This window comes from Bemisia tabaci, chromosome 5 (assembly GCF_918797505.1).
Source record: "Bemisia tabaci chromosome 5, PGI_BMITA_v3".
Lineage (NCBI taxonomy): Eukaryota > Metazoa > Arthropoda > Insecta > Hemiptera > Aleyrodidae > Bemisia > Bemisia tabaci.
Genome location: NC_092797.1, coordinates 12,347,580 through 12,362,442, shown reverse-complemented (window position 1 = coordinate 12,362,442; position 14,863 = coordinate 12,347,580). Strand labels below are relative to the sequence as shown.

General features: G+C 37.8%; 1 protein-coding gene across 2 annotated transcripts; it reads left to right on the top strand.

Moving 5' to 3' along the window:
• The first annotated feature begins 201 nt into the window (after positions 1-201).
• Positions 202-14,129, top strand: LOC109042173 (uncharacterized). 2 transcript variants are annotated; one of them, XR_011899854.1, is made up of 4 exons: positions 202-350; positions 1,855-2,040; positions 5,410-8,183; positions 8,485-14,129. XR_011899854.1 is itself a non-coding variant. In XM_019058779.2 (3 exons), the coding sequence occupies exons 1-3, from the start codon at positions 296-298 to the stop codon at positions 5,646-5,648; spliced, it is 480 nt and encodes a 159-aa protein (XP_018914324.2). In that variant the 5' UTR covers positions 202-295; the 3' UTR covers positions 5,649-8,702. The 2 variants fall into 2 exon arrangements, 1 of the variants encoding a protein (XP_018914324.2); XM_019058779.2 differs by having other exon boundaries at positions 5,410-8,702.
• Positions 14,130-14,863: the final 734 nt, after the last annotated feature.

The following is a 14,863-nucleotide window of genomic DNA, read 5'->3' as shown; positions in this document are numbered from 1 at the left end:
AAAAACATTCTCCTCAGTTGAAACCTACGGAATGAATGACCACATCGCGTTTTTTGAAACAATACAAAATTTCATACTCTCAAAAAAATTCATCCAAAAACTTCCTGAATTTTTTCAATAAATTTTAATTTTTATTTCCCCAGAGTTTTTTGTAATAAGACCAATGAACCCACAAAAATGTGAAGCTAGCATATCAATTGAGATAATGTTTTCAGTATGAACGTATTACCATTGTTGACGTTTCTAACTGATGTTTTTGCTGCCACCGCCCTTGTAATTTTCAAAAATTTTCAAAATGATTAACCATTACAGTATTTTAATTATCGTGCTTATAAATTTAGCCTTATACCGTAAGTAATTTGCTTTCAATTCTCTTCCATGTTTTATTTGCTTGCCTTTTCACCTTCCCCACAATTTTTGATGTGCTTGACAGATCAATATTTGATGCTAAATCTCTCGCAACCATAAAAAAATTACTGAAATTATACTTTTCACCAGCTTTAATTACTTCCACTCGCTAATTTAAGTCTTGTACCGTCAGTAGTGTTCTGCAACATTCATGCTGGTCTCCTGCAGGCTTTTCTCAAGTAATGCCGATTCCGTATGAACGCACATGCTCTCCGTGTTAGGGTAAATTTTGTCGCTCCTCTGATGTAAGGCCGTATCTCTATTTTCACATAAGCCCTGGAATGCATAGAATTATGCGAAGAACAGGGCTCACATGAGAATTGAGGTACGCTCTTTTTTTAAAGGAACAGGGTGCTTTAGGATAAGAACTTGGTAGAGTCTACGCCAACAAAGGGTACGCACTTTTAGACTGTCACAGAAGATCCACCATCTTGCTCCTTCCATTTACTTTACATGTAAAAGCGGGATCAGATGATCCCCTGTCACTGTCTAAAAGTTCGTAAACTTATTTGGCGTCGACACTGGAGACATCACAGGAAATCAGATTTTCCTACTGCAGTGATCGAATTGTGCATCATAATATGGAGTTTTTGCGTTGTGTATCTCTCATACCCCGTTGAGATTGTCAGCTAAGACAGAAGTCATCCTGACTAGCTTTGAATCATTACGATAAAACAGTTCACTTCTCACACTTGTATGCCACTTTTACTGCATGTTTTTTTTAAAAAAAAATTGGCTCTTACCTCACCTCATGATGAGCAAGTTTAGTTTAGCCATCAGTGTGCAAGTATCAATTGCATGTGTGCAAGTAGAGCAGTCTTAGGCTCTCCATAGAATGCTCTCATCCCTCCTCTACATGAAAACTTTGACCTTAACTTTTTTGTGTATGCAAGCCTGACCTTACCATTGGCCTAGATTTGCCGCCATCAGGGATTGAACCTTGAGGTGTACTATCACACTTCAAACTCACCCTCTGTTTTTATGAAGGTGATAGAAAATCAACAGATGAGTAAGTGCTCTCAAACTCTCTCCTCAAAATTTTAATGTTTTTTTCAAAATCTGTCAAGATTTTAAGAAAGCAAATATTGATGATGAACATGCAAAAATGCGTATTTCGGTCGCAGTGTTTGTGTTCTGAAATCTCCGCTCCTATTTTATTTTTTAAAAGGAGGCAAAACCAACAGCATTGCTTTCACCGGATATTCTTTATACCTAACAAGAAGAAAAATCACAAAAATTTTCAATAAAATTTTCAAAAAATGATGTCTAGCAGTTTTCCACGTAGAAAACAAAGTAGGTTTGGAAGGTAGCCTGCAATGCCGCAAATGGAGTTACGCATTTCTGCAGTTTCACCATAGATATTTCATGATAACATCCGGGATCTCATTAAAAAATTGTAACATTTTTCCTCGACCTTGTAATTAATGTTAAATTTGTTGTCCTCAGATCAAAGTACTGCAACTCGTTGTTATGAGTGCTCCTCTGCCCAGAACCCGAAAGAGGATACCTGTGGAGCGTACAAGGATTTTGAAAAGGAGAAACACATTCCTGTGGAGTGTACTAGTGATGAATCCCACACACCAGGAACTTTTTGTATGAAGATCACCAAGCAGGGTCCAAGAGGGTTCATTTGTAAGTTTTTTGTTTTGTTGGCTTAAAATAAGATTGAATAGACGGTGGGAGGACTATACTGCCGTAATAAGGAAAAACGCTGTATGAACCTTAGGGTGGCCCTTATTTGGACTTTTTGGAATTTAATGAGCAGCACCCCCTAGATTGGTTCTATTTGATGTAAAAACACTGTAAAAAAAATTTGAGGCCTTTACGTCAAGGGTAAATGGTGCCGAAAACAGGGGAAAGATGCAGCGCGTAAAACTGAAGAAGCGCATTTTTACGCTTTTCGCCGATTTGACTGCCGTTTTTAAGGGAGTTGTAGATGCTCAACACCCATTATTGATGGTGTTTCTAACACAACTTTTTGCGTAGATTTAGGATATTTTAACAGATTTGGCCTCAGGTGATTACCTACCCCCCTTACGGTAGGCTAAAGTGGCCCCAAAACGTCATTTAAGCTCCCGAAATCGCTTTTTTCCGAAGTTCGGCGCTCGTTACGGGCAAATGCAAAGGCTTCAAGAACTATAATTTTCTTGTATGTGGTACAACTTATTCCGTAGATTAAGTATATTATAACATGTTTGACCTCAGGTAATACCTACCCCCCTTACGGTAGGCTAAAGTGGCCCCAAAACGTCATTTAAGCTCCTGAAATCGCTTTTTTCCGAAGTTCGGCGCTTGTTACGGGCAAATGCAAAGGCTTCAAGAACTATAATTTTCTTGTATGTGGTACAACTTATTCCGTAGATTAAGTATATTTTAACATGTTTGACCTCAGGCAATTACCCCTCCCCCCTCCCCCGCCCTGCGCACAGTAGGTTGAGGGGGCACTGAAACGCGATTCAAGCTCCTGGAATCAGATTATTTCAAAGTTAGGCGCTCGTTACCTGCAATTTAAAGGACTGGAAGAAGCATAATGTTCCTCCACGTATAAAATAACTTTCAAATGCACAAATTTTAAGAAAAATACTGAGGAAGGGTGTAAAAAAAACTTACAATGACTTTGGTTAGTCCGCTCTACAGTTTCTTCCGTAAAGTTGATTTTTTAACATTGGGAAAAGCTTTCCGATAATAACACAGACATCAGAGATACCCTTGAGCTCCGATTCGCTAAGCTCAAATTGTCCTCTAAAGAGGTAAATTTAGAGTGAATAAATCGCTTTCATCATCCAGCGCGCGTGGTGAAAAGCACCTGGTGCGTATATTATCGGATTGGAGCCAAATTCTCCTAGGAAATATTTTGCTAAAATTGATTGAATTTTGATACCGTATGTAGCTACAAAAGCTACGGTATCAAATCTCATGAGCCATTTGTGGTACCTGATCCCTAAAGCTGCAGCGTTTTCTTTCTTTGACAGAGATATTTTTGTTGAGTGCAAACGGAAAATGGTAACTGCTTTATCTAAAGAAAACCCTCTCGAAGATGGTGAGAAGAAAACAAAACTACAATCAGCAGAAGACATTTCAGGAAAAGATGTTTCCAATTTTATTTCTTGCTCGTCATATAAATTGTTTGAGCGATTCCATCGCTCGTCAAACTTTCTTAAAGAAGATCTATCAACATGGCTAGAAAATCCTCAGTACCTCAAAAATCGCGAAATTGTGAAAAAATCAAGGTTGTCAACGACACAGCCGAACGCGGCGTTAAATTGTTTGAAGAGTACAGCCAGAAACTCACGAAATCGGACGAAGAGCGGCAACGGATTCTTCAGGTTGTTAGCGATTATCGGAAAGCTTTTCTCAATGTTAAAAAATCAACTTTACGGAAGAAACTGTAGAGCGGACTAACCAAAGTCATTGTAAGTTTTTTTTACACCCTTCCTCAGTATTTTTCTTAAAATTTGTGCATTTGAAAGTTATTTTATACGTGGAGGAACATTATGCTTCTTCCAGTCCTTTAAATTGCAGGTAACGAGCGCCTAACTTTGAAATAATCTGATTCCAGGAGCTTGAATCGCGTTTCAGTGCCCCCTCAACCTACTGTGCGCAGGGCGGGGGAGGGGGGAGGGGTAATTGCCTGAGGTCAAACATGTTAAAATATACTTAATCTACGGAATAAGTTGTACCACATACAAGAAAATTATAGTTCTTGAAGCCTTTGCATTTGCCCGTAACAAGCGCCGAACTTCGGAAAAAAGCGATTTCAGGAGCTTAAATGACGTTTTGGGGCCACTTTAGCCTACCGTAAGGGGGGTAGGTATTACCTGAGGTCAAACATGTTATAATATACTTAATCTACGGAATAAGTTGTACCACATACAAGAAAATTATAGTTCTTGAAGCCTTTGCATTTGCCCGTAACGAGCGCCGAACTTCGGAAAAAAGCGATTTCGGGAGCTTAAATGACGTTTTGGGGCCACTTTAGCCTACCGTAAGGGGGGTAGGCAATCACCTGAGGCCAAATCTGTTAAAATATCCTAAATCTACGCAAAAAGTTGTGTTAGAAACACCATCAATAATGGGTGTTGAGCATCTACAACTCCCTTAAAAACGGCAGTCAAATCGGCGAAAAGCGTAAAAATGCGCTTCTTCAGTTTTACGCGCTGCATCTTTCCCCTGTTTTCGGCACCATTTACCCTTGACGTAAAGGCCTCAAATTTTTTTTACAGTGTTTTTACATCAAATAGAACCAATCTAGGGGGTGCTGCTCATTAAATTCCAAAAAGTCCAAAATAAGGGCCACCCTAATGAACCTCTAGGGGTTGCCAAAATTCCTTCAACAAGAAGCGAATTTTCAGGGAAAATTGTGAATATACTTTTTCAAAATTTTCAGACTATTTCGTTCGCACTTTAATTAAAAATATCTGAAAATTTCCAGGAAAGGTATGCATTACTTTCCTCTAAAACATTATATGTAGTAAATATCATATATTGCACCTATAAGTTATGTCGGACGATACTTGGCAACTCTTGAATGTTCATATGGCATTCTTCCTTAGCACGGCAGTACAGTAAATGATTAGATGGAAACCAGATAGGGTGAACTGGATTCCAGAGAGATACTAAATCACTTAGAGTTATTACAGAGATAAATTTTTATAGTTTTTTTCCTCTACAACACTCAGTGTCGAAAATGAATCAATGAAAATGAAACCAACAAGTCTTGCATCTCAGTTTTTGATAGCTTTGAGTTAGATGTATAAAAAAGCTGTCTGGGGTTTCTCTAATATTCAGAAACTGTTAGAATTATCTTCAGAATTACCTGTAGAGGTTTTATTTGTTGTCATACTCAAGAATACCTTCTACCTTGTACCTTTCTACTGTGGATGATACTGAACCTACACAGATTTTATGCCCGATTGAAAAATTAGGTTTTTGCACCACAGGAATCTACTTTGTGCATGCTCTCCCGATTTTTTCACCCCTGTCTATTCTCTTTTTTTTCAGGGGATGGACGATGGAGACAAGTCATTAGACGTTGCGGCTCTGTGGCAGAAAATGGTGTGACAGGTGTGTGCAATTGGGGTGTCCAGGAAAATGGAGTTTACTGGGAAGAGTGCTATTGCTCTGATGACAGCTGTAATGGCACTTCAGCCGTTCAACCAAAGTTTCTTGCGCTCATAAGTTGTATACTTTTTGGTCTCTTCAGTAAACTTTTAATCAGTAGTGCAATTTTAGGTGTGTAAGATCAAAGACTATTCAAATATTTTAGATTTTCAAATGATGACACTACTCTGAAAGTCCAATCCAACGTTGCCATTTTTTTGACCTCTTGAATCCTCTTTGATAACAAAAGCATTGTATCTCTGATCTTAGGATCTTATTTTCTTCAGAAAATACCAAGAACTTAGATTAAGTTTGAAAGCATACAGAAACCCTATTGCACAACTTTTAGACTGATTTTATCGGTTTAGGTTTTTTGGGTTTAGTCCAAACAAAGTACATAATAGATGACATCTGAAATGTTTCCTATCCATTGCAAAATTTTCATTTAGATCACATTAATTGAAAACGAGTGCCTGATACTGATTAATACTGTTTTTCTTAACTTAAAGACCATACATCTATGAAAAATGGGTAAGTGATTATTTTATCTATACATTCAAGAGTAATGCTATTGCAAACTTTATCTGCTCTTCACTATGCTTAACTTAGAAGAAAAACTCATGACAAGTCTACATCAAGAAATTGAGCACATTAAAAACTGCAAGGTGGGTTCAGTTTCCTAAATCTTATCTTTCCTTGTGCTTTTAAACTTAAAGTGCAATCGCTTGGCTTTAATGTGGAATAGCATGTCTGACTGGTTAATTTTTTAGTTCAATATACTGACCTAAGATAAGAATACTGAAATCATGGATAAGTATTAAATCTATATCAGTAAATACACTGCATAGTTTTGATTACTCAAAAAGCCTCCTTGTGGGGTGAATAAAAAGTCTCATAGTTTCAGGCACCAAGCCTGCGCTCAAATTCCACAAAAGTCAGCCAAATAAAGTGTCAAATCAGTCATGATACAAAATTATTCTAAGAAGGAGAATATTTAGTGGCTTTCTGTAGAAAGGAATAAATCTTGACTGCTTTTTTAGTATTTCTTACTGACATTTTATTTGCTTGCAAGAAAACCTTTGCATTTTATCTAAATTTCTGGTGATTTCCTTACCCGTTTGTGAAAAGATGCCAAAATTTTCAGCCCAATTTGTGCAATGGTTTTCCCATTAAAAAATAAAGTGTTGATAGAAATACTGAAACAATAAGACAAGATACGTTCCTTTGAGTAAGATGCAAGGAATTGTGGCACCTTCTCTGGTAGTTTGAGAGTTAGAAAGAATTAATGTGAGTGAGAGTATTCAGTCTCAGTTCGTAAGAGAACTACATTGAAAAATTGTGGACTAATTATAGGAAAGAAATCGTTTGTTGACATGATGTATGATACGAATAAGCCTGTTCTTCTCTTTTGCTATCTTAGAATTTTAAAAATAATACAATGAGGAAAACACTGTATGCAACGAAGTCAATTTCCTTTTTTATTGTGTAAATAATGTACTATATTATGGGAGCACATGATTTTCGTCTAACTGAATGTTGAATTTTTTATTTGACCATAGATTGTCTCGATGTTTGTACTTAAGAATCTCAAGCATGCAGTTGTTAAAATTGACTCAAGATTATACCCAAATAGTTTTTGGAATGGTAAATGTTTTAAAATAGAAGAAGTCGACACTGTCACTCAAGAAAGTAAATCTGATATGAGAAATGTCAGAAAGTATAATGAGCAGAGCAAAAGCCAGTCAAACTAGTTTATTGAAGGCTACAGTGGGAAAGAGCGTAGCTCAGATTGTGATATTGATTTTTGAGTCAATGCTCATGTTTTATTGTTATTTTGAAGGAAAACCAATCTACAATTTCTATTGAAATTATCTTTGAAATTTTGCCATTCATTTTAAAAGAAGTCACTCTGATTTGCAAGGAAACGGTTTGATTGTTCTCCTTTAATTGAATAAAAAATAATTTGAGATCTTCAAATGTTGCAACTGAGATACAAACTTTTCGAATTTAGTCACCATTAGGCCAGACTTCAATAACTAATTTAAAGGGGCATTAGATTTTCTTCTTTCAAGTACAGCTCCTCTAGAAATTTAAGGTGTCAACTTGATCAAAACACCTTGATTATCTTAACTGTCTCATTTTATTTTTCTGGCATATCCAACCCTCTATTTTTATACTCCTTGTAATGTTAATATTAATATTTTATGTTGCCTTTTTGTTCAATAGGATCTCAAATCTCAACCATTTATGCACACAATGTAAATAACTGTAACTTAGTTGTAAGCTTTATTGATGTGATGAAAATCATGGGCAGGCCAAGAACTTTGGACAGTTTAAAAACTGTTGTCTTTTTTATTTTTTATGTAAATGGAAAAACTAATTTTTTCTACAATTCTACAAACGGTAATTTATTGTTTCAGCAGTTTATAAGCGCCCATTTTTAAAGTAGGTATTAAATTGCTCTGATGAGATTTTATCAAAACATACGAATATTTACGTTCATCATTACATTTTTCCAAAACTGCAAAATTGTATTTAATCCTTAAGAGTCAAGTTTTGTTTCCATTTAAAAACATACTGAGTGAGATAATAACCTGAAAACGTGTTACCATAAATTTGCAGTGAAATATGTAGATCTGACAGCACAGGTGAACATTTACCTACTAATGCACTCTGTGTTTCTTTTAATTCAAGTTGTAGAATATTCTTTTTTTTTAAATCACTGTTTACTTTTATACTTTCCATATTTTTTTAGTCATTTTATTGTGTAGGCTATTAGTGTGACTGCTAAATCCTCAATGATCAAAATATGTTGTGTGTTGTAAACATTTCCGTCCACGAAAGACATTGTTGAGTATATTCGTTCCGTCCAGTTTGTGCCTTTTAAAACTTTGCCTGTGAAATATAAAAATATTGAAGATCATACGAAGTTGGAAGTGTTATTTCAATTGTGAGTAGAAAAATACGATCTGAAAGGAAAATCTTTTCACATGACCATCTTTCCATTTTTGTTACCACATTTGTCCGTTTTCATTTATCAAATCATTGCCAAAATGGAGGAAATTCTGAATTAATCAGGGTTTCAACCACCAAGAAAAACCAAGATAATTTTAATTAGAAGGAAGAACCATGAAAAAGTCAGTGAATTTGAGAAAAAAAATTCATATTAATTAGGATTTTAGCATTTAACTGAAGTGACAAATGAATGTGTAAAGTTTTCGACGGCCAGGATGATATGGATGCTAAATTCCGTCGTTTCTTTCCTGAAAAATATAATTTTCAAAATGGAAAGAAAAATTCCGGAAACATTCTGGGAATATAGCATTTTAAAAACACTATAAGCTTTGACTAATTCAAATGCACAAAAAAGCAATACAGCCAGCTATTAGTTTTACTATAAAAAGTGATAATTTAGGTACATATCCTCTGTTGTTTTGTTTTTTTTTCAAAACAAAAAATTGTATACACTTAAAAATCATTATCTGGAAACTTATTCTATCCACATAAAGTTTTGTTTTCAGGCCTCTTACCAAGTAAACACAGAGGTATCCCATTCCGTCCATGTTTAAATGTTAATATTGTATTTATTTTGAAATGAAATACACGCTTTTTAATTTTCTAAAAAATTTGTCGTCCCATCTTCTTCTCTTTCTCCTATTTTTATTCAATACTAACATATTTTGTAAATTAAGGAGCAATGACTTTGTAATCTCATCCACAAGGAAGCTGCCTAACACTATTTAAAATGGTTTTAAGCTAAGCCTCCACTATTTAAAAATCGGCCACTCAAATAGGTTCTGGGGGTGATAAAACTACAAGGACCTAGTTCACTCTTCAAGCAAATTTTATTCATTTTTTCTTTTTTATCGATGTAAGTCAAAAAATACGACCCATTACTTTCCTTATAGTGCTTGCAAACTAGCTTTACGAAACGGGGCAAAACAGACCTGGCAGCTCATAAAAATGTTTGTCATTTTCCTATTTTTCACCCTAAAATTTCCCTGGTGAAAATTGGCAATAAGAGCTGCGTTTCAAAATACCATAGGAATTCTTATAGCCGGCTAAAGAAGGCTACAGAAAATCATATAGCTGGCTGTAGAGTGCGGAGAAAATCATACGGCCGGGCTATACGAAGCGATAAAAAATTATACAGCCGGGCTATAGTTCCTATCGCCGGGCTTTACATTTTATCGCCTGGCTGTTGCTTTTTCGCCATCGATTATAAAAGGCTATTAGAAATTGTTTAGAAATTCGTGTGCTTTGGAAATCATTAAGTTTGATACGGAACCACCTTAATATTTACGAAACGCACATTATATTTTCCTGTAATACATATTTTTTTCATCAATTAAAATGAGAATAATCCATACAGGATGTGCAAGCATTTCAAAATCATGAGTTGAATAACGCTGACTCCGCCAGATTAAATGTCAGAGCCTAGGACAAAGCGGAGCGGCGACGCACAGGCGCCTACAAACCTAACAGGGATACTTCACGCATTGCGCAACGCGTGAAGTATCCCAGTTAGGTTTGTAGGCGCCAATGCGCGTTTCGCGCTGGCTGCCCGCCTTAGTGCCACGGCGCTTGAAGCAACTATTTCACACCAGAGGTATTGCACAGTATCATACGAAACTGAAGGCGCTCTAATTTATTAGGAATGGTAGGCATCCATCAAAAGTACGGAGCTTTCCTCGCAAAATAAATCAAGATACTACGGCCCAAAAAGAGAGCAGTAGTCCAAAAACTCACCAAGTCCTAGCATCCGTAAGTAGTAACGTTTAGCATATCGACGGTGAAACTACCAAACCACGTATCTCGTTTGCGGTGTTTGAAAATCTACGCTCGCATTTTATTTTTTTGAAGTCGACCAAATCAATATCATTCCTTGAAATTTTCACAGAATTTTCTCCGCACAAAGAGGAAAAATCACAAAAATTTTCAAGACTAGACGTTAAGTAGTTTTTCATTTAAAAAATAAAGTATGACAGGAAGTCTGCGACGTCGCAAAGCGAGATACGTGGTTTGGTAGTTTCACCGTCGATATACTTTATCGGCTAGTTGTTGCTTAATCGCCATCGGCTATAAAAGGCTATGAGAAATTGCGTAGCCGGCTGTAGAAGCTATTGGAAACCTTACAGCCGGCTGTAAGTCTATGGTATTTTGGAACACAGATTCTACTGCCAATTTTCACCAGGGTTTTGCTTCATAAAGTGATTCACAAAAACACTTAAGAAGTGGGTTCTAACGTGGTTTTGAAAAAAAAAAAACAGGCAAATATGCAATGAAAATCGCCCGCCAAATGTAGGTTATGTATTGGCACCTATTCTGCCGTGCTAAGGAAAAACGCCTTATGAACCCTCAGGCTTTACCAAATTCCCTCCAACGAATCACTAATTTTCGGGAAAATTTTTGAATATTTTTCCGCCAATCTCTGAGATAATTTTGTTTGTAATTTAAACTGAAAAAGATGTCTGTTTTGATGTCTAAAAATTTCAAGGAAAAATATTTACAATTTTCCTCAAAAACGCCCGTTTTATGGAGGAAAATTTGGCAATTCTCGAATGTTCAACGGCGTTCTTCCTTAGCACGGCAGTATTGGAAACCGGGGAGCTGAACTTTTCCAACTTTGTTTTAGCGTACAAATAAGCTGCACTCTAAATCTAAAGCGACAGGTATGTACTTATGTCAGGGCCGGATTAAGGGGGTGGCCACGTGGGCCGCGGCCCATGGCGGCAAAATGTAGGGGGCGACAAATTTTGCAATATTTTTGAATGTAGGTATCAAAAAAAGAGAGAGAAAAGTCGGATTCAGAAAATAAATTACATCGAGAAAATGCGACAAAATCTCTCATTTTTTGAGAGTAGTAGTATGGTAATTTCTGATTTTGTCGTCTTTCGGTGAAACAAGAGACAGCACCTTTAATTAGTCGAGTTAAGAGAGCAGAAACCAAACTCGCAATTTGACCTGGAGCGGAGCGGCGCAGAGATAAATGATGACGAGGACTGTGATGAACAGGAGAAGCCCTCGGTGCGGCGCGGCGGTCGGCATGTAACACATATTAGCGCCTACAAGACTGCATGAATACTTCAGGCATTGCGTCAAATACAGTGCGGTCGGCATGAAACGCATAGCGCCAACAAGACTGCATGAATATTTCACGCATTGCGTCCAACACACAGCGGTCAGCAGCAGTCGGCTTGAAACGCATAGCGCCTACAAGATTGCATGAATACTTCACGCATTGCGCCCAACGCAGTGCGTTCGGAACGGCGGCGGAAGTTAAAATTATTAACCACATTTACGTTTGTTCTTTCATAATTTTTTCGTTCGTTTGTTATAAATGGAATGCCTTGTCCAAACAGGGATGGGTTTACGAAACTGAACTTTTGCGCAAAGTTCCGTGAACTTTTGCGCAAAGTTCCGTGAACTTTTGTTAGTGTTGACAGGGCTTTCACAAAAAATGTGCCCAACACGTACATGTGACGTAGTACACATACTAGGTGTACTATGTACTACGTGTAAACGCGTTTCATACACCCCTCCCCCACCGGCAAGTTCACTCGATGGTTTTTATGGATCGTATTCGATATAGGTAGATCACACAGGTGAGAATATATTGATATCGATTGATTCAATATGTAACAAGGTGGAGAAATGGTGCTGGGTCCACACCATTTCGCGGGATAAACGAAGCCGAAAAGTTTCAAAAATTATAATTAGAGTAAAAAATAAATTTTGTCAATTATAATATGTATATATTATATAATATAAAAGAACCCCGCACAGAGCATGGGGTCAGCGGCTCTCGATGAAAGTCGATGAAACTCTAATAGATTGATATAAAGTTCATTATTCAGAGAAAGTCAAAAAATTAGCTCACTTTTGCGAGTAGAAGCCGAGATATTCGCGATTGAATCCGGACTATTTTCTGTGCGGCGGAGGTAAATTCTCCGTGTCGCCTTACCTTGCTTGGACACTTCGGCCAGGAAACCCCCTCTCCCCACCAGGTAACTACGATATCGCATTGTTTACACTCACTCCTTTCATTAGGACGCTCCGTTCGGGCTGTGCGATATGGAGTTCCCTGCTTCTCGCACCTCGCACCTCTCCCGTGCCGGCGCACATTGGTTCCAGACAGAGACAAGAGACCCTCCACTGGCCTCCTAGCGACAGGTGGAAGCTTTTACTTTCGGGGTTTCAACAATTCCTTATGGACAATTATGAGCGAGCAACAGTCATCACCCTATTTTCGGCTGTTGACTTACCTACATGGTCGATGATGAGCTTCGGATGACGTCATAAGCCAAACAACTTTCCCAAACGTCGGCCATTTTCGGCTTGTTTGCAAAACGAAACTGCCAACACGTTGTTGAACATCAACCATGTAGGTAAGTAAACAGTAGAATGCTGAAGTCCCGAAAGTAAAAGCTTCCACCTTGCCCAAGTTACTAGTGGAGGGTCTCTTGTCTCTGGTTCCAGAGCCCGATCTAGGCGGCATTAATTCGAAAAAATGACTTTTGGAATAAATGAATAATAACACTACTGGTCGACACTACATACTCTGGAGAGTATTTCGACCAAATATCATAATGCTTGGATGAGTAATAACGAAATGATAAGCTTCCAAAGGCGAGCGCGCAGGCCCGTCTTTCCGCGGTTCTATCTGTTTCCTCGCTTATAACAGTAAAGTGGTGTTTCTAATTGAGCTGCATAGCCACTACAGGCCAAGAAACACCGTTTTGAGGCTGGAATCCGAAAATTCAAGTTCATTTTAAGGATTACCATGATTCATTCATATCCTTAGATTAAGTCTAAAGCTCTAGATAAACCCTTGGACATAGCGGAATTTTACGCTAACTTCCCACAATTTTCCAGATAAATGGCTAAAAACAACTACTTTGTCACCCTCCGACACCTTTCAAACGGTTATTTCTCGTTAGTACGAATCCTAGGCATCATGTAGAGGCAAATATCTTTTGCCGGTTTTTGCCGGTTTTCGAAATACAGCCTTTCGAAGGTCGCCCGCTCACTTCTCATGAGTACTGGATGTGGCATGTTACGGGTGGGTGATATCGTCCGTCCTCTCAGGTAATGTTATAAAACCATGTCATTCCAAGATATTAATCTAAAGAGGAGTCTATTGAAACGATTTTCCAAAAGATTTACAAAAACTATCATTTTTATGGGTCTGCAAAACTCTATGGAGACAAAATTTTTCCTGGTTAAAAACGACCAAATACTCCCAAAAACAGTTGAAAACAACGACATTGTTACCCTCCGACACCTTTCAAACGGCCATTTCTCATTAGTACAAATCCTAGGCATCATGTAGAGGCAAATATCTTTTGCCAGTTTCAGGCATGCAAACAAAATATGTTTTACATTTAGAAGCGAACGTGCTGTCGTATTGAAAAATCAATTGGTATAGAAGTTTAGTGCCTGTTTCCTGATCATTGGCCGAAATGGTATAATCAGGGCGACACCCTTTTATTTTAAGTATGTTTGTACTACATACTGTTTCTTAAACTGCAATATTCCGGCAGTATATTGGCAAACTAGATCGTGCAGATTTGATACTTCGTGAAGTCATGTAACGTGACAACGGCTCCCCCCCCCCCCCCCCCAAAAAAAAAGAATAATCAACAGGAAATTATTTTTAGTACCTAGAATGATTGATCCTCTTCAATAAGTAGGTAAACATTAAATTTGTCAAAATTATCATAGTTCAATCACTAAGGCAAGTTTTCAAATTACTAACCCCGTAATGAGGGTGAATTTGCTGTTTTATGCGTATTTACCATATTGTAGTTAACGATTGGGTAAAATTGACTTTAAATTCGTTATCAGCGACCCAAAAAACACCTATAAACATATATGGCACGCCAATAAAGGTGGTATTCTAATTAATGCCGCCTAGATCGGGCTCTGGAACCAATGTGCGGCGGCGCCGCCGGCCGGTTTAATCTGAAATGTAGTTGCTGAAACAGAATTGACAGACGCGGGAAGAGGGAGGGAGTACGGCATTCGGACCGGCCGAGCGCATAAGCACCTATCTTCACGTGAGGGACGTGAGGTCTGTTCGAAAACGCCGAACAACGAGAGGAGAGGGGACTCGGAATTCTTTCGCCATGCTGCGGCATGATAGAAAATAGTCCGGATTCAATTGCGAATATCTCGGTTTCTCCTCGCAAAAATGAGCTAATTTTTTGGCTTTCCTTTAATTATGAACTTTATATCAATCTATTAAAGTTTCATCGATTGTCATCGAGAGCCGCTGACCCCATGCTCTGTGCGGGGTTCTTTGTCAAATATAATAAAATTCGAGTCAAAAATAAACTTTAATGAGTACCAGTAC

Coding starts and splice junctions, on each gene's coding strand:
- LOC109042173 (XM_019058779.2), top strand. CDS start 296: ATGATTAACCATTACAGTATTTTAATTATCGTGCTTATAAATTTAGCC. Junction 351..1,854: donor TATAAATTTAGCCTTATACC/GTAAGTAATTTG, acceptor TGTTGTCCTCAG/ATCAAAGTACTGCAACTCGT. Junction 2,041..5,409: donor GGGTCCAAGAGGGTTCATTT/GTAAGTTTTTTG, acceptor CTTTTTTTTCAG/GGGATGGACGATGGAGACAA.